This window comes from Myodes glareolus, chromosome 21 (assembly GCF_982192425.1).
Source record: "Myodes glareolus chromosome 21, mMyoGla1.1, whole genome shotgun sequence".
NCBI classification, from domain to species: Eukaryota; Metazoa; Chordata; class Mammalia; order Rodentia; family Cricetidae; genus Myodes; species Myodes glareolus.
The window spans coordinates 50,073,501-50,094,212 of NC_142046.1; the positions used below are offsets into that span (position 1 = coordinate 50,073,501).

The following is a 20,712-nucleotide window of genomic DNA, read 5'->3' on the forward strand; positions in this document are numbered from 1 at the left end:
GTGTATGTATATATATATATATATATATATATATATATATATATATGTGGTATGTAATACACATGTATGACTATATAACACATCCTGTAACCTTACGTTCTTGTCAGGTTTCAGATGGTGCTAGGAAGGGCCCTGCTACCCTCAGCTCCCATCTGCATTAATTCTTTCTTTACTATGTGATTTCAAGTGAGGACCTTTATGCTGTTAGTAACATTTCCCCAGTGTTGGGAGCTGTTAATATCCTGCCTCTTGTCCTGCTCTGTGTTACTGACATAGTCTTCAGAAGACTTAGGCCCCAGAAACTCATAGCCCATTGGAGCCTTCTCTGCATTTCATTTCCAGCCCAGCCCTCTCTGCCTCACTACACCTCTCACCTAGCTCACCTACAGAAGGGACACCCTACGGTGCCATCTCCACCTTATCGAGATTTTCTGAGGTGGAAAGACTGATTCATCAAGACAGCACTTAGAGACATTGTGGCAGGACAACCTTGAAATGCAAATTACCTTTTGATAGAAGCTAGAAGCACAGATTTAAGACATGAATAGATGGACTTAGAGTCATCGTCTGTCGAGAATCAGCTTTGTAAATTGTCGGTCCCCCTAGAGGGGGGACTGTAAATACTCATGTGAGATATTCTTCTTATTTAGTAAATATTTAAGGAATGTCCATCTGGTCATTTGCACAATTATAGGTAAAAATTTCTTTGACTTGATCTCCCCAATTTTGTTACGTGGTCATTTTTCTGAAAACGGAGCAGGAATTCATGAGATCATTAGAAAACAGAGTGAGCTGTTAGCCAGGGAAACCCCGGGCATCACCAACTCCTTACTTCTGTCTGGACACCCTCAGTAGCCCACGAATTCACATGCCTTTCTTGCTTAGAACACCCCTGGCCGTGGAAACTCATTGTCTCACTGAATTTTATTCTGAGCAGACCTGGAACTGTTTGTAAAATGTATAGATATAGTGTAGTTACAGCTGCAAGTTGTAACATTGAATAATAAATGCCTCTAAGAGCTACAAACCGATCTGGATGCCTAAAGTTAAAAAGGCAAGAGAGTCTGTCCTTCACATGACCTTCTTCTGCTCGACCACATAAGAAGAATGAAGGCTTCCTCTGTCACTCATGTCTTCTTCACATGCAATGGGACACGCTTGCCTGGGAACCACATTCTGATGAGGTAGTGTTATGTAGCCGTTGGCACTGAGATATAGTTAGTTATAAAAGTTAATCAGGAATTTCTTATTAGATGCACGACACATAACAACTGCTAAAAACTGCATTACAAGTCATTCTTTCACATGCCTTGTGTCATGCCTTGTGTCACATGTCTGTCCCTCTACTTCTGACGGTTGCCTCATTTTCTTCACATCCCAAACCATGGAAATAGCTGGTACTGTCTTCAGTCTTAGGTCAGGAGGTACATTTGCAGGGCCACTGGTTCCAGACTGTGGAGAATCACGGAAACTGTGTTCCACCTGTGTGTGTGAACACAGCTGCCAAAGAGCTAGTCCTGAGCAGGAGATTTAAACTACAAAATTCTTATTCAGATAGAAAAGATCCAATTAGTAATTAGACCTTAAAGGATATATTAGGGCTAAGTCAACATCTTTTAGGGACAAGAGCCTTGGTTGGGAGAGACCAGCAGGAAGTTCAGAAAGATTATGAAAAGTCGGTTTGGATGGAAGAGAAGACATGGTTGTGGCTTAAAGAAGGAGGAAAAATAGATATCACTGTGTTCATTAAATAGAATGGAATTTGTTTGGTCACAGGCTAATGACAATCTTAACTCTCTCCTTTCTGATTGTCACTTTGTGCTGTCTCCTTGTACTGCAGTGGGCACTAATTCTGCAGAATTTGAGAGAATTCTGCAGAGAATTCTAGAGGCAATGCTGGATTTGTGTCCTTGTTTTATCTTTCATCAATGGTGTGGCTGGCCCCAAACACTCTGTTGCCAACAGAGGGTCCCAATAGAGAGTTAATAATGGTGTCTGTCAAAGTGTCTGCATCCTTCATGGAAAGCGTAGGATTCAAGTTGTAGCTCTGTCAACTACGCTAGTGCCCTTCTCTTCTCGGGCTTCAAAATGAGATGGCTGTCCTCAATCCTGCTTCCTTATCGCTGGGAGTTCTTTCTTTACCTTAAAAAGTAAATAAGTAAGAAATCTAGCCAGGCGTTGGCAGCGCACGCCTTTAATCCCAGCACTCGGGAGGGAGACAGGTGAATCTCTGTGAGTTCAGGGCCAGCCTGGTCTACAAGAGCTAGTTCCAGGGCAGGCTCCAAAGCCACAGAGAAACCTTGTCTTGAAAAACCAAAAAAGAAAAAAGGGAAAAAAAGAAATTCAACTTCTGCTAGTTTAGCACTACATAAGTAAAAGCATAGAGGTACAAATTTTAATGAGGACTCATCATTTAAAATTCTATAAAAATATTATTAGTTAGTTATATGTTTCATTATCAAAACAGTATTGTCTGTAACAATGAATTTAATGTTTTGCTTCTTCATTTCTTGTTTATACTAATACAATCTCAGAATTCATCCCTTGGTTATTGTTAAATATTTTATATTGTCCCTTATGAACAATAGCTTTAATTGGTTGATGAAATTTAGGGAAATTATGAATATTTTTAAGTTTGTGCATCCTATTTTATTTTAAAACTATATTCTTTGAGTCCTTAATTTATATTTGGTGTTTTGGTGGGTTGAAATTGACCTGAGTTACTTTTTTAAAAAAATTTTAATAGTGTATTTTATTTCGCTATAGATTTACAAGAGTCTTAGATTTGTCAAGATACAATAACTATTGTAAATGAGATTTTTATCTTGCACATGTATCTATTTTACACACAGAGCAGCACACTTACCATTTAATGAAGGTTGCAGAAGGTAGCACAGTTTCACAGCCTTTGATTATAAGAATATTTTTAAAGTTGCCTAACCAAGGAAAGGCACCTCGGCTGGCTTTCTTCAACCATGTCTATCATTCGCTGGTAGAAAGGAGAAATTAAAGATTATGTGGACATTTGGGCCCCGATGGTGACTTGTTTTTATTTGCTTTGTTTGTTTGTTGACATGTTTTGTTTTCTTACCTGAATACAGAAGGATTCTTTATTTCTTTTTGACTCTAGGATTCAAATTTCATTCTGGATGTGGCTTTGAATTTGTCTTGATTAGAACATAATTTGATCCTTTATTTTTTAGTTTATTCTTTTCACATGTCTCATTGATGATGATTTCCATGTCAGTTTCTTACTTACAGTTCCTTAGAAACCATTATAATTAGATTATTTTTTTCCTGGCCCCTGGATCTATAGTCCTTTTTTCTCTGTTGATCTCTTGGGATTGCTCACCATCTGTTTCAGTGATTGGATTTCTTCTATGCATATCTTGTTTCTAATTAATTAATTTTCGTATTTAAGATTTCTATACAGTATACTTTGATCATGTCCTTCGCCATCCCTTGGCTCTCCCCAGGGCTTCCCCACCAACACAGCTTCTTGTTCTTTCTCTCTATCCTCACCCCTTTTTTCACGTGGGTAGTCATTCCCGACAGCTCTGTCTTCAGAGTCTGCACAACCATTCTTTGGTTTTCTTCAACTATAATCTCCTTTAGTCCAGCTGCTCTTAAAAATTGATTCATACCTTTGTCTTTCTGCTTTTGATTTTAGAAATCCTGTCTTCTTCATCACATTAGGAATGTGAAATATTTTCTGGAAAATGACTTCTGGTTTTTGTAAAGAGAGTGCTGTGGCTGTTTAGCTGCTGTTTGCTTGCTACACACAGTCTCATTTGGTAGATTCCTGCCAGTATTTAGCTGTAATTGTTGTTGCTGAATCGCGAAAGATCTCTCCAGATCTGCTCATGGCCCTATTCTCTGTCCCTTTGTTTCTTAGTAAAAATCTCTTTGAAGTCTTTGGTGAAGTAGCAGGTTGACATTTGTAGGTTCTGACATGTTTTCAGTGGACTGAGAGATTTTTCAGATAAATGCACTATCTCCAGTGCTGTTCACTGTTATGTATATGAGCTATGGAAGGGCTCCAATTTATTCCTGATATGCAGCGCTTTCAAAAATCATCTTGTCTCAGAATCTTGGTTGCATCTGAAACCACCAGGGTACAGAGTACTTCCCCTTCTTTCTAGCTGTAAAAGGAAGGAGCAGTCACAAACTGATGTAGTTGGGGGATTTTCCTGCTGCCCCCAAATGCATCATCAAGCTTAGATTTCTGGCCAAGATGACCAACAGTGAAGTAACCCAGACCCATAAAGATGAACATGCTATGTACTCACTTATAAGTGGACACTGGCTGTAAAGCAAAGAATATTGAGCCTATAGTTCATGATCCTAGAGAAGCTAAGTAACAAGGTGAACCCTAAGAAACACATACATAGATCCACCTGGAAAAGGGAAATAGACAACATCACTTGACAAAATTGGGAGCATGGGGATGGGGGAGAAGGAAGGATTGAAGGGAAAGAGGAAAGGAGAAGGAGAGCAGGGAGGAGAACTTGAGGGAGCGGGATAGTCGAGGTGGAAGAAGGACAGAGATGGAGCAAGGAAAGAGATATTTTGATTGAGGCAGCCATTATGGGGCTAGCAAGAAACCTGACACTAGAGAAATTCCCACAAGGATGACCCCAGCTAAGACCCTAAGCAATAGTGGAGAGGGTGCCCCAACTGGCCTTGCCCTGTAGTCAGATTGATGACTATCTTAAATGCCACCATAGAACTTTCATCCAGCAAATCCTGGAAACAGAGGCAGAGACCCTCAGTGGAGAACTGGGCCGAGCTCCTAAAATCCAGTCGAAGAGTGGGAGGAGTAAGAATATGAACAAAGAGGTCAACACCATGATGGGGACACCCACTGAATCAGTTTACCTGAGTTAATAGGAGCTCACCAACTCCAGCTGGACAGGGAAAGGATCAACATAGGTCCACGCTACCCTCTGAATGTGGCTGGGGCTGACAGTGGGGCCACTGGCAGTGGAACCAGAATTTATCCTTACTGCTGGTACTGGCTTTTTGGGAATCTATTCTCTTTGAATGGATACCTTGCTCAGCCTAGATAGAGTAGGGAGGGCCTTGGACTTCCCCCAAAGCAATATGCCTCACCCTCTCTGAGGAGTAGATGGGGGGTGGGGTTGGTATGTAAAATGAAAAAAAAAAAGATAGTTCGTTTAAATTTTAAAAAAAGGAAAGTAAAGAAATTATTTTTAAAAAAGAGTGTGGAAAGGGGGTACAAACAGAAAGATAACTTTCCTGCTTCTCTAAAGAGCCATAATTAGTTTAATGTTATCTCTATTTCTCTATTACCTTAAAAAAAAGTGTCTGTGTGTGGCGCTCATGCAAACACGTTTGTGTTTAGGGAGTGGGGGCAGGGTACAAACTCAGGGATGCTGTCTCTTTGAGGTAAAGTTTCTCCACGACTTGGAGTTGATGAGTCAGACTAGATCAAACTAGACTGTCAAGATCCAGCAATCTCCGGTTTTCAGTTTGGTTGGGAGGTTTATTCCGTTCCTTTGGCCTTCCCAGCACTGGGGTTACAAACACAGAACACCGTGTCCAGATTTTTTTCCATGAGTTTTGGGTGTTAAGCACAGATCCCCATAATTTTAGGCAAGTACTTTACTAACTGAGGTATCACCTTAAGTCCTCTAAAACCCCTTTTAAAATCTAATTTTATTCTCTTGCTGTTTTAAGAATTCTTCCCTGCTCCTAGCAGGAGGACAGAAGTCAAGGCTATCCTATTATATGTCACTTTCCCTGTCTCTTCCTAGAGCTATTCTGTTGAAAGTCCGGGGAACAATAAACAAGCTTGCAGCCATCATTTAAAACAGTAGCTTATATGAACCTCCATAGTTAGAGTATTTTTTTTTTCGTGTTGCAAAATGTTTGCAAATTCTGCTTCCTGCAGATATTTTGTGGAAATAAGAAGTCTGCCTTGTAAATATTCATTGCAACTTGTTATTCAAATAGGGTAGGCATCAGTGTTCCTGTACTAGAGCCCGTGTCTTATGAAAACTGGGTCATGTTAGTGATAGACTAAAATGCAGACGCATAGATGATGATAAGAATTCCAATGACTTCTATAAAATTTTTATTGTACATAAACTGTCTGATCATTGCCTACTAACAATGGTCAGAATTGAGACAGCTGTTATAAATCATTCAGTAGAGCAGTTACAGATTTAGTTGTCTCCAGAGGCCAGAAAAAGCAAGCAAGTTCTTGAGGTACGCTGGTTCAGTGTAAGAGGGAAAGAAAGGGACTGAAATAAATGTTACTCTAAAGATGACCAAATCCTTGAATTACCATTATGGAATAAACTTATTCTTCCCTGAGAGAGAGCTGAGGTCAAGGGGTATTAGCAGATTTGCCCCAAATGAAAAGATTCTGTGTTGTTCATCAAAGCTAACTAATCTGCAGGGTTCATTCAAGATAAAAATGGGGGATTGTCTAACACTTATTTGGAATTCAGTATGGCGATAGCAAAGCATTAGGTCAGGCTGAACATGGCCCATGTCAGTCTTGGGTTTAGGAACAAATGTAGAATTTGTTCCCAAGATGGAAAGAAACACAGAGGCAGACGTTCACCCGTAGCCACCAAGAAAACTGATTGTGTCTGGGGGTGAAGTTCGTTTTCGCTGTTCACACTACGTGTATGCGCCATCCATCCTTACAGGAGGATGTCCACATGAGGCTAGAATCCGTGCTTTTCAGGTTTGTTGCAAGACGTTGGAGAATGGACCAGCCCAGAAATGCCTCTGTCTGTAGAAGTCTGGGGATGCTTGTGTCTGTTGGTGGTCAAAGCCAGTCGTCAGCCGTTTCCTGGCTCCTTAGCGTTCTTTCTCAGCTGAATGTAATTCTTCCTTCTTTCGGATAATTTTATGTATCATTATAACCATCTCCTAAAATCTGTCACTTATTTTACTTAAATTTTTTTTAGATTCTTTGCAAACAGTTTGTCTTCTGATGGTATAAAGGTGTCTAGTTTTTTCTTGGGTGTTCATCTATAAGCTCTCATCCAAGGTCCTACCAACCTAGTAACCTGATAAGTACAGCTGAGTGAATCCCAGCCAGTTTTTAAAAGCATGATATTCACATTCAGAGAGATGGTTCGAGAAAGGGGTGCTTATGGCACAAACTCAGCTGAGTTGTGTCACTGGAGCCACACACACACATAGTGCACACATGACCACAGATACAAACACATGGACACATACATGTGCCCATGTGCGCATGTGCCTGCACCTGTACACACACACTTTTTAAAAGTTTTTATTGCATGCAAGAAGTAAAATTGGGTGTTGAGTACTAGGGTAGGATGCTTTTTGTAAATAAAAACGTAAATTCTTTCATTTGGTGAACTTCATCCCTTCATGTGTGTTCAATCAGAGAAAACTGACAAGTTGGGAAGGAAGAAAGGCAGCTGGGCAAGTTTCATAACTTACAGAAAGAAAGGTTGTGAATAATAGCTAATATTTATTCCCTAACACCATACAAAGGGTTGTTCATGTTTGACGAGTGACTTTCACCAAATTCATTCCTTGTTTAAAGGGATAGAAAATTAACTATTTCCTCACATATTTCAGGTCTACTATGAACTATGTGAACTGATTGTCTTAATTTCTTAATCTTCTACAGGTGGAGATTTTCCTTTTCCCTCTATGTATTTAGCTACGGAGTCCGGTTCTTGAAGCAGGTAGGCACTGTCAAATTCATATAATTCTTATGTGTCCAGAGACCTATTTCTAATTTTTAATACATAACAAGATTTTAAATACTTTAACAACCTTCCGAAGAACTATTTGAACATTTCAGTTTGATTTATAAAAACGATCACATAACATTCACCTAGACATGTGTCTGAAATGCTCTGAGAAACAGTTGGTTTCTCAGCAAGGATGTGGTGTCTTCAGTGTACTCTGTCTGGTGACTGCCTTTCTTGCCGTAGAACTTGTAACGTCAGCTGATTCTGTGAAAGAGGCTAGCACTTCAGCGTTGCTTGTCACATGACCTGAACACTCTGGGGGCTGCAGTGGGTGCTATCACTGTAACCCCTCCAGTAGAGATTGCTGGTTTAGAGTCTTGCACAGTACGTAGCAGGGTGGAGCCAACTGCTGGTGCTAAGGGCTGCATGAACTGGGACCCATTGAAGTATGGAAATTCTTTATCAGGCCTAGTCTCCTTCTGCCTGACAGCCGCCATCCTTACTGGTGTTACTGATAGATCAGGGTGCTTACGTTCAAGGCTCAAAAAGATCTATCTTCTCATATTCTTCTTTGTGTTAACAATGGTAGCTTGGTATAAAAATGGAAAGTTCATTTTCAAAGTACTTCATACTGTTAACCTCCAAAGTAGTATCGGTGTTTTTTAAATTATAAAAAGATCTCTAAAATATGGTATAGGCCAAGTAGCATAAGTTACCAGCAAAGCTCATAAATATTGATGTGACATTTTCAAACTTGTTTTGTTTTTAAAGTCTGAATTATCAGATATTGTCTGCCGGTGGAATCGCTCTTATAAAAAGTGATCACTTTCCCCTGTTAAAGCCCCCGAGGAAGTCTTTTCACTGCCGTCTCCTCGGGTGACTGTGCTTGTTGGTTGGCTTCTTTTCACTTAATAAGACTGTATGGTCCAGGGCCATCGGAGTAAATTTAGATGGATGAACTTCACATTCACAGTGGAGAAATTTGCAGCTGGAGTAAACAGGCGTAGCAGGAAATGCTTCGTCTGAACCCTTATATGTGTGTTCTTAGACTTAGCGAGGAAAATGGAGTGCGCATAGGCATTTTGTGCTTCCCTGGAGGAGATCGCTGTAGATAGAACTGAAGGGGATGTGACAGATTCAAAGGAAGTCGCTGACAGTCCCACAGTTTGGGGGTTCAGGCTTGCTTCTGCTGGTTGAGGTTTTGATGTTGTAAGGACGAGATGGTGGGAGCCGGGACTACTCTTGTCCTGTCCCCTCCTTTTGTTGGATAGTTTCCATTGTCCCTCACATGATATGTGTGGCCATCTGATACCAGAACAGGAAGCACGCTGACATAGATCTAGTTCATTCTAGTTCATTCTGCCCCTACACAAACTGAATGGCATGAGGATACCTTTTGTCCAGACTGACCGGATCGAGAGTGGAAGGCCAATGGACCATGCAAGGCCATAAAGAAGCTTGTCAATAGAATGTTTGCTTGGGTGTTTTTTTTTTTCTGAAACTTCTCCATTTTATACTAGCTTCCTTTCAGGGCATAACAAATGCTTTAAAGATGGCAAAAGACCAAGACATGCTCCGGTCCAGTAAACTTGTATTGAGGCTCTTTCTTTAATGCTTTCAGCATTCGTTCAGATGCGCCATTCGGTTTAGCTGCTGTCATGGGAGACAGAGTTGTGTGTTGAATCCATGTTGTCAAAATACCTGTGCAGAACTTTGCAAGTGCCTTGTCAACCCCGTTTCATGGTCACGAAAGTACAAATTCAGAGAAGGTCGGTAATGTTCTGAAAGTCACCTGAAAGTTTATTAACGGTGAACCTCAAATTCAGCGCGCACCACTGTGTCATACTCCTGGCCTCTCACTTTCCCGGGCTGCGCAGTTCCCACACAACTTCTTCCTTTGGTCAAGTCAACTAAATGGACTAAACCAAGTCCTTATTCCAGTATGAATAACTTAAAAGCTTAGATACTTTAAATAGTTTTATGAACTTGGAAAAGACAGTATTATTTACTTGTCTCCAACCAAGAGGAAAAAATGTGGATGCAACCGCAAAATTAAAATGAAAATTTCATAATATTGTAAATATTTTAACATAGAGTCAATACATTGTACTAAAATAGCCCAAGTTCACCTTTGTGTTCAGATTTTTCCAGATAGTGTAGTAGGAAAATTCTCAGAATAACTGAGCAATGAACTAATTTTCATTCCAGTATCAGAAATATGGACTATTCCCTGGCTTGTAGAAAAAGGTTTGGCAGTCTACACTGTCCTGTTTCCCTCCGTCCTTCTTTGGATCAGACAGATCAGCGGTAGCTTATCTTCAGGGGAAACTGAGTCTCCTCTCTGTCCTAAACTTAGACAAGTCAAGACTGTGTAGCATGTGTCTTACAGACATCTAAGTAGGCTGCTGTGTTAAGCTATTGCTATGATGAGAAATGACTAAATAGTTTTTTTGAATATTTTATTGATTTTTTTATTGAGCTCTACATTTTTCTCTGCTCCTCTTCCTGCTTCTCCCCTCCCCTTCAACTGTCCCGCAAGGTTCCCATGCTCCCAATTTACTCAGGAGTTCTTTTTTTATACTTCCCATGTAGATGAGATCTATATGTAGATAAGATCTTAGTGTCCTCACTGTTGTCCAAATTCTCTGGGATTGTGATTTGGAATGCATAAGTAGTTTGATGTAAGCCCAAGTCTGGCTGTATCCTGATCTTTAGTTGCTGTCCCTGGGTAGGTCCTCCCACACGTGACTGGCAGGGACAAATGCCTTTGTAAAAGGAGGTTCTGAGTTCCCTGGGCTGCTCCCAAAGTCCTGCAGCAAACTCACACAAATTGGCATGCTATCTAGGGTCCTGAAATAAACCAAACCATTGCCCAGCATTGGGTATACATTTGTAATCCCATCACTGAGGAGACTGAGGCAGGAGGATGGAGTGCTAATAGCCTGTCTGGACTATTGGTTTTGTTTGGTTGGCTGGTTTGGATTTGGCCACTTTTAGATGGAAATTTGTTTGGCTGAATACTAAAAATATTTTTAAATTCCATGTTTTATCTTTTTAACATCACAGAAATGTAACACACACACACACACACACACACACACACACACCCCCTTTACTAAGATATAGATAAAAAGAATTTCCTAGAATCTGTAAGTTAGGCTAGTTTGTTTCTAGCTTGTAACCATTTAATGTCATTTTTGTATCATGATCCATTTTGTAAACATGCATGCATATAACTAAAAGTAAAACTGTTGAACAAATCACTATATCTAACTTCTGTATCAAAACCTGATAAAAGACAGAAAACACAAGAAGTATATTAGGAGTTACTATAATACTTAAAAACAACAACAACAAAATGATTGCTCATGGGAAGCCACTGAGGCTGTGTAAATCGAAGCAGCTGGATGGCTAGCAACGAACACCACCATGCGATGAGAAGCTTGCAGCCTGGTTGGGAATCAACTCACTGCTCCTTTTTGAGACCATCTGCCTTTGCAAACAGTGTAGTCAGTGATGTCAATCAGTGTACACGATGGTGTAAACACCTTTGCCATTGTGCATCGATAGCAAACATCTCAAGGACTGGCCTTTCCTTAGTACTACCCTGAAGGTAGGAATGGCGAGAAAACACTAATACTCAGGATCAAGAAATTGGGGAAAGGAACTGAAAAGTACAGGGAGCCCGGTAAACTTTCTGAGGAGGGGATGCTGGCTAGCCGGTGTCCTGGAGAGGAAAGCTGGCCCTGTTGTTGCCATGGGGTAAAGGTGTATCACTGGCAAGATAGTAACAACTGAAAGAAAACCAGAGTAGACCAAATTCCATCTCCCCCTGCCGCTTCCCAGTGTCATAATGTTTCTGAGAGGTCAGACTGGGCAAGACACTGGCACTGTGGAGCCAGCAGAAGTGTGGTTTGCAGAATCCAGCTCCGAGCCGAGAACAGTATCTGGGTAACCAGTCTAACCTCCCGATGTTGCCCCTTTACGTCATGTGCTCCGCTAATATACTGTATTTTTTTTATTATTTGTAAAATACACTGTTGTAGGGACTGGGGAGATGTCTCAGTCCATAAAACGCTTGCCACAAAAGTATGAGGACCTGAGTTTGGATCCTCAACCCCCATGTGAAAATCTAGACATGTATGATGCTGCACCCTTGCAGTCCCAGCACAGGAGAGGCAGAACCGGTAGGATCCCTGGAGCTCGCTGGTCAGCTAACCTTGTCAAATCCACAAGTTCCAGGTTCTTCCAAGTGGGAGACCTTGTCTTGAAATAAAAAATGGAGGACAGAAGACACCTGACATTGACCACAGGCCTCCACATACATACACGTGTGACGACACATCTGCACACAGTCATGAGCATGAACACAAGTGTACAGCACACACCAAAATACCTGCTGGCTGCTCTCTATTGTATCACTTGATGACTAACCACTAAACCGTGCAGTTGAAAAGTACTCCTCCAAACTCTTCTTGTTGTCCATGCCCTTGAATTTCTTGAATCTGACTCGAACCGTGACCCTGCCTTTCGTGGTACATGTGGCCATAGCCTATGATGCTGGTCTTTTGTTTCCAATTGTTATCTTTGGCTTACTGGTCAACTTGGAATGCTTCTGAAATAGAATTGTCATCTGTTTGTCTGTTTGAAGGTGAAAATAATATTTGACCAGTTGTTAGAATATCCATTTACAAGTTTGTGTGTGTGTGTGTGTGTGTGTGTGTTATTTTTTCAAATTGTGAAATCGTCTGGACACAGTCACTTATTTAAGGAAATCTGAATTTTATTTTTACCTTTGACAATGACCCATTCTGTGCTGTATCAGAAGTGCACTTAGCAAGTTGGGCCGATGATGTCTTGGTGGTTAAAGTGCTGGCTGTCCAAGTGCGAGGACCCGAGGAAAGCTCAACACAGGACAGACAGAAAGCCAGACTCGGTATAGCATGGTCATTCTCCCAGTGCTGCTACCGGGCAATGGCAGGCAGAGACAGGTGACTCCCTAGGGGCTCACAGGCAAGCTACCTGATACAGGCAGCGTCAAACAACAAAGAGACCCTGAATCAAACAATCAGGAACGTGGGGACCGGAGGTTGTCCTCTGACTCTGCTTGTATGCCATGGCGTGTGCATGCTGTCAGACCGGTGAGTGTGTAAACGCATCACACACACACGATTTGTTTTTATGTGCACATGACTTGGATAACTAGCATCGGGAGAAGGAACCTTAAAGATGAAGAGGCCTAAATTTCTCATTTGGAGAAAGAAAAACCAGTTTCGGAAGAGTCCATTGATGGGCCCGAGGCAGAACTAGAAGCGTTCTTGAGTTCTGAGTCCAAGAAAAATTAGAAAGCAGCTTTCTAAATCTAGCAGTTCAAGTCGTTGCTGATTTTTAATAGTTGACCTGGTTGATGAAGAGTTCAAAGACATATCGGTGTGGGACACTTAGGTGGGCAGAGTTCAAGGGTGAATTGCTGGCCTCTGCTTGGCCAACTGGGAGGACCTTGACCTCCATCCAGGTGCAGTTGCACTTTGCCCTCTGAAACTTCTCTGGGGAGCTCTCAGTTTTCCTGGAAATCCCTTCCAGGAATTTCTCTAAGATCTCTGATTTAAGTGTGTGTGTAGCTTTGGAAGGTGCTGGTGGACCTGCTCAGCTTTTTGATATTGCAACACCGCTTGGGATGTACAAAGTTCGTGCTCCAGAGCCACAGAGTCAGGTGATGAAAAAACATGATCCCCCTTCAACTTCCCCACAAGCCTCCCAGTGTTTTAGATAACTCTATGGTTTTCTGTGAGACCTCAGTCATAGCTAGCCTTGATTGCATGGGCTGTGGTCCAGACACACCTACACGCACTAATTATTGCTGATTGGCAGTTGGACTCTTTGCAGGGAATTCTGAATTGTGAATCTTTTGTAACCTCTAAACAAGAGAATTGATGTGATGTACCGCTGGGGCCTCCTACTCAGTGGCACCTAGCTGTGCCGTGCCTGGACCCTTACTGACAGGCTCACATCCTTTCTGGGACAAAATTTCGGATCAAACCTCGGTGCTGCTTCTACTGTGGTTTCCTTCTCCTTGCACCCCACCAGTCTTACAGGTGCCTTTATCCAACCTGTGTCTTCTGCTCGCCCCAGTCCACTTTTCTTTCTTAGCAGCTGTGGCTCCCATTCCCAACAAGGAGAGCCTTCTAAGGAGTGAGAACCTCAGAGCAGTGTGGCACAGAGAAGGTGCTGTGGAGGGTCCTGTAGGCACGCTGTCCCCACGGTACCATTGCCACCTCCATGACGGATCCTCCCTCTTATCAGCTTTCTGGTTTTAGGCAAGTCACCCAGTCTCTCTGGTATTCAGTTGTTCTCTCTCTGAACCCAGTCATGTAATCTAAAGTAGCACCTTCAGCTCGTATCTGATAATTCAGTGGAGAATCTGAAATTATGGTAAATTGATACAGTCTGCTTAAAAAGCAGCATGACAGTACAGAATAATTATAAATGTGCTCATAAATCCCATCTTGGAAGTTCAATTCCTATAAATTCATGCTGAAGAAAGCACTTTAAATATCTTCAAGTATGAATATGGAAAGCTATTAATTACAATGAGAAATATTATCTGTGTCTATATGCATATAATAAAACCACGAACCACTTAAAATGTTCTTAATATTTAATATCTACAGAATTGTGTCACTATATTATTATCAAGTGGGTAGAGTAGCATGAAATCCTTTGAAAATAAATCCATAATAGCCATACTTATGATTCTAGTAAGGTTGAGTGGAGCTGGGGATGAACTGAGGCAGCCCAGTCTTGGTGTGTTTGTCTGGTGGCTCCACACATAAAGGAGCAAGTAAGAATGAAGGAGCCAGTTCTTTTACAAAAGCAGAAATATGGATACTCTTTCTAAAAATATTTCATTCTATTATTATTCAAAAGCTCTAAGATGTAGGAATTAGCATGGAATGACTATATTATAAAAGACTATGACGTTGTTAACAATTTTGATATGAGAAAATAGTAATTATAAAATGACTTCCCATTAAAATGGCAAAGAAATAAAGTTTAACATAGGGCTGAGGGGTGGCTCAGTCAGCACAATATCTCCTTCCCAGTCATGGAGACTTGGGTTTGAATCCTTAGAACCCACATAGATGTCCAGACACAGAGTAAATCCCAGACTGGGGGCATGGAGGCAGGAGGAACCTTGGAGCTTACTGTCCAGCTGGTTTAGCTGAACCAGTGAGCTCCACTCACAGTGAGAGATGGTGTCTCAAGAAATAAAACGGAAGTTGGTAAAGGAAGACACTCATTGGTAACTTCTAGGCTCTACACACATGTTCACATGTGATTGTGCATCTGTACATACACATACATACATGTATACATACACATGTGTACACCCATACAAAGTTTGGTTTAAAAGGTCTAGTGTCATCCCAAGTATCTACTTACTGTATATAGAAATTCTCCTTATGAAACAATTACACAATATATTTTCTCTCATATCGCATATATATTTACTTTGCTAGATATGACGAGCGAATCTTTAATATACTATTCGCAATTAGCAGCTGTAAAGCAACAGTAGTTTACACATTTGGGGGAATCTGTTTGGGGTGAGATTGTCCATTTTCATGTGAAATGGGTACTGTGCCAGCACTGAGGTGATGGTTCATAGTGTCTCAGTTACAGTGATTCTTGCTCTTTGGTTTAGTGAAGTGTCCCCTAAAGAACTTGGAACCGCACCCTGGCACACACACAGTTGTCTTGCATTGCACTCAGGGCACATCCGGAGAGAATGACATTTCGTGACAGCTTTCTCCAGGCAGCCGAGCAGGAAGACTCGATTTCACAAAGCGGGAATGGATATGGGGAGTCAAGGTCACGGATTATTTGGTCCCCAAGTACAAATGGCCACTCTGAGCTTACAGTGTGATACATACGTTTCTGTAATTGTTCCAGGCACTCCTGACTCTGGTTAAGTCCCTTTCCAAATTCACTCAGTGTCCTACCAACTTGTAGAAACTCCAGGACTGAAGGGGGAAAAGAAAGAAGCAGCAACATACATTTCAGAAGTTACCAAAATAACACTCATTGAAATCTATGCATCATGAGCTCCCTGAAGGCATGGACGTCTCATGCGTCTAGGACAGAGCTTGATTGTGAGAACTATTACTCCTCATCTGTATGCTGTGACGGAGTTGGCTCTGCAGACCTGCGCTGGCTACCGGCAGCGCCTGATGACTGGATCGCATCAGTATTCATGTCCCGTTTCCATGGGGACTAGGAAAGTGGTTGTGCGCAGGAGGGCTCGGGTAATTAGAGATGAAGTATCGATCTCTGAATCAGAGCCCGCACCTGCACAGTCGCTCCGCATTAGTGAAGCCGCAGCAGGGACCTCCCTGCCACACAGGCAAATCAGACTCTGCATCCCACACAAAGCATTCTTTGTCATTCAAGTGTGTTTTACTAAAATCTGAGAGCGAATGGCTTTCACACGCAATAATCAGCCTAAAACATGTTCAACAATGGTAATGAAACTGCCAGATTCCTCCCACCCTCCTTAAAATCAGCTTTCTGGGAGAAATAAGGAGATAGAACACTTCTGCTTGTGACAGCTGTGTTCATTTTCATGGTCTTGTCTGGGTGTATGGGGGAGTGAAGGGGTGCTTGGGACAGTGTTGATGTGGATCAGAATATCTGACATTCCTGTCCAACCAGCCTGTGTTCCCTTGAGAGACCTGTGTTGAGAGACCTGTGTGTTCCCATGAGAGCCCCAGATCATCAGGTCCTTGGTCTACTGCTGTCCCCTGTAAGGTTGGACAAATGACTGTTCTTTCTTTTTTTTTAAACTCCCCTACTTCATTAACATGAAAAGGAATATGCACTCCCTACGGGGGCCAACATTGCTATTGTTGAAGCTTCATTAAGAAAAAAATCCAGTAATAAACTTCACTAGTCAACTATCCCAAGACTCTTCCAAGTCCAACATAAGATTATTCCTTTTGTTGAAGGAATTTAGGTATCTGTGAGTAAATGGAAAGCAAAAGTTAGCAAAATTAATCAATAAAAGTAATTACACTGGAAGGAGGAGGCATTGAGGAATCTGCTAGAGTGAGTTCTGGAAATGGATTTTGTTGTTGCTTTTGGAGATCAAGCTTAGAGCCCCTAACCTTCACTTCCGGCCTGGAAACATTCTTACTAAGGGTTGTGGTGGCTTAGTGATTCATAAGCATATGTAGATGGGCATCCAACTTAGCCCTTAGGTTCATATAGTTTGCTTATCTAAGTTATACATCAGTAAAAACATAAAACGTAAAAAACATTTTCTGATAATATCCTAGCTGCCACATAAATTAGACCTCAGAGGTTGCTAACTAGAAATACAGGCATGTGGCAGTCAGAAGTTGTGATTTATGGCTGTCTTGTTTATGGCTAAGCATTACACCAACACACACCACATTCCAGCCTCTCCAGGGTTCAGGGAACATTGGGGGAAGATTGCAGGAGCCAAAGGCTGTAGAGGACTTAGATGAGACAATGTCTTATGATTCAAGGATTTCTACACTCAGGAGTTTCACAACAGCTGTATTTGCCTAAGTAAGACTTACAGAAGAACAAGCCAGCTAATGTTCCCACATGGATAGCGAGGTACATATGGGTTCCCACCCCTAACTGAGGAGCTATTGACAGTGGACAGCTGTTCAGAGAGAAAGAATCGGATATTTTTAGAGGTGTGTGTTTATGAGGTTTCTGTCTTGCCTGGTCCCACAGCTGATCAGTCCCAAAGAAACACACAGAGATCTACATTAATTATAAACTGATTGGCCTATTAGCTCAGGCTTCTTATTAACTAACTCTTACTTCTTATATTAACCCATTATTCTTGTCTGTATTAGCCATGTGGCTTGGTACCTTTTATCAGCAAAGCATTCTCATCTTGCTTGCTCTGTGTCTAGGTGATGACTACAGATTGAGCCTTTCCTTTTCCCAGAATTTTCCTATTCTTGTCACCCCACCTATACTTCCTGCCTGGCTACTGACCAGTTAGCATTTTATTAAACCAATACAAGTGACAAATCTTTGCAGAGTACAAGACCATTGTCCCACAGCAGATGTGGTTCTGGTAGGTTAACAATGCTTGTCCGGATGACCCCACACCCACTCAGAAGGCAGGGTGCAAGGTTCAGGAGAGGAAAGGTGTAATTAGAGCCTTTGAGGTTCTTAAATCTAATGAAAGCTTACGGTTTATCTATAAAGATGACCTGACCGTTTATGGCCACAGGGGTGGGGAAAATTCCACATTGAGCAGCAGCATCAGCCAAATTAGCAGACACAGGAAGGAGCCAGATCTGCCTGTGGATTAGGTTCACAAGTACTTGGAAAGCTCCATACCTTGCAATACTTTCAGTGAAAGCTTCAGACCCAGGTGGTGACCAAATCTGACCTTGTGCCCCAACGAACAAGCAATCCTGAACATCAGCCTGGTCTAGAGAAATAGCTTTGTCAGTAAAATGCAGGCAAGAGGACCTGAGTTCGTTGCCCAGAACCCATGTGAAAAAGCCCAGTGGGATGTTGTATACTTATAATTCCCCTGCTGGGGAGGCAGAGACAGATCCCTGAGATTCACTAGCTAACAGCCTAGCCATGTCAGCAAGTTCTAGGTAATGTGAAAGACTCTCATGTTTTGTCTCATAAAACAAATGGACAGCTCTTATGGGATGCAACAAGTTTACTCCTTGCCTATACACACACACACACACACACACACAGAGAGAGAGAGAGAGAGAGAGAGAGACAGAGACAGAGACAGAGACAGAGACAGAGAGACAGAGAGAGAGACAGAGAGAAAGACTGAGAGAAAGAGAGAGAACACTACAGAACTACTGATTATTTGCCATAATTTAATATAGCCCTTTAGATAAGAATGTAGAAATTGAAATGGAATTTAAACTTTGACATTCGTTCATTCTGGTCATTTCTTCTCAAGTTCATTCAATAACTTTGGCATGAAACCTGGCTTTGACAAGGTAGCATTTGGGGTAATACAGTGTAAATGTTGCATCTGATGGGTGTTTTTCTGAATTATATTGGAAATGTTACTCTTTTTCTATTTTGTTTTCCTCTTGACATATATTTGAGGTTTTTTTTAAACACAGTCTTATTATATCACTGAGAGCTGGACATAGCACATACTACCCAGAAAGAGCCAACCTGAACTACATAACAAAACCCCATGGCACAAAACAGCCTTTGAAACATTTACCTTTGTATGTACATCATGTAAATTCTCAGTCAAGAAATTGATGGAGTACAGAATGTACCTCTTCCTTTTGGCATGGTGAGAAAAGGTATTAATTTCTGACTCACTTTGTAGAAAATACTATTTTTGCCAGCGAGGTGAAAAATACCCTACTGTACTAAGTACCTGATTCAGAATGAATGGATTCATATTTGACTCTTCCGATTCAAACATTTATCCACAGATGAGGCAGACTGAATTAGTAAGAGCTCTTTCGTGTCATTTGGAAGTGTTTTGCTATTTGTGCTTTCATCCATATGGGGTGGGCTTTGTTGTTTTTCACATTGTGTTCTCATAGCAATTTTTTCAGAGAAGTGATGTTCCCTTAGTTTAGTTATTTCATCCTTTAAGATGTCTGCCATGCTGTTCGTCAAAGGAAGAGCGTGAATTCACTGGCTCTCAAGCCGGAACGGCCTCGGAGTCATTCGGAGGACTTGTGAGCTCGTGGATTTCTCTGTCTCTCTTTTGTTTCTGATTCTGATTGGAGGAAGACTCTCCAAAGAATGGCAGCAGTGGTGTGATGGTGGGTGGTAAATGATGGGCAGTGATCGGTGGGCAGGGGATGTCACCCTGAGTACCGCTGTGCTCTGGCCGGCTGTTTACTTCGTGTTTCCCTTGGGCATCTCTTTACTATGACTGCTGAAACAACACCACAAATGTAGGGTCTTCAACAACAGAACTTGTCTTTTTCAGGTTCTGGAGTCAGCAGTATGATTTCTGTCACTGTGAGGAAAAGCTAAGGAGCTGATGGGGCTGTGTCCTTTAGGAGACACCAAGGTAATCTCAACTCCAGTGGCCTGTTCCTTAGCTTGTGAACATAGCCTGTTGCTTAGCTTGTGAACATAGCCTGTTGCCATGTTCACAGTGTGCCACTGTGGTCTCCACTGTCAGCATTATCAGCATTATCCCTTTTCATAGTCAAACCTGCCTCTTGTAAACCAAATAACTTCATTACGTAAAGGTCTTTTTCTGAGTGACTTCTGCGAACTTCTTTTCATCAGGTAAGTGATGTTCTGTACATTAGCCCTTGCATCTTTGAGAGCTGATGATGCAGAGCTTACAGGGAAATGAAAACCCCATTCTCAGCTCTGCTGATCATGCAGTGGTCATTCATTGGACTGTGAAGTGGGAAGTGTCATTTAGAGCATTACAACACTGTCATTTGGAAACTGACAAGACTTTCTAGGTGGTAAAATACAGTATCTGCAATAAATGATCATGTTAGTCTATTATCTTAAAGCACCGTGGAAAACAGATTTTATAACAGCTTTAATTTTGTTAAGAGCTGATATAAAATTTCCTATTAAAATGTCACACATTCCTTACACATTGGCTGATAGAGCATGTGATGTGCGCACAGTTATATTTGATAGCTGGTACCACACAATAAAGACTGTGGTGGTGCTGCAGGTAGACCCCTAGGATTCAGGTGGGAAAGGGGTTGCATCTTCAGGAAGTTCAGCAAAGTGGGAACTGAGGACTAGACTGAAGTCAGAAGGATAAAGGAGACTTTGACCATGAAGGTGAACAAGAAACTGGGAGAGAAAATGGTAATGGGGAAGAGTGGGGAAGAGTCAAAAGATAAAGCTAAGACTTCTAAAGGATTGTAGCTAGGGTCAAGGAAAGAGAGGAAGGACGGGGTGGGGGGCAGTGCTAGGTAGCACCCGTGTCCACAATGGACAGGTCAGGACTTCAGCTTCCATTTAGAAG

At 41.7% G+C, this 20,712-nt stretch overlaps 1 protein-coding gene across 2 annotated transcripts in view; it reads left to right on the forward strand.

Annotated features, from left to right (window-relative positions):
• The window catches only part of Cers6 (ceramide synthase 6), a 244,418-nt gene that overhangs the window by 122,299 nt on the left and 101,407 nt on the right, over positions 1–20,712 (forward strand). For both annotated transcript variants that reach the window (XM_048425933.3, XM_048425934.3), the window contains exon 4: positions 7,643–7,700. In XM_048425933.3, the coding sequence (XP_048281890.2) occupies positions 7,643–7,700 (58 nt within the window). The remainder of the gene's footprint in view (positions 1–7,642; positions 7,701–20,712) is intronic.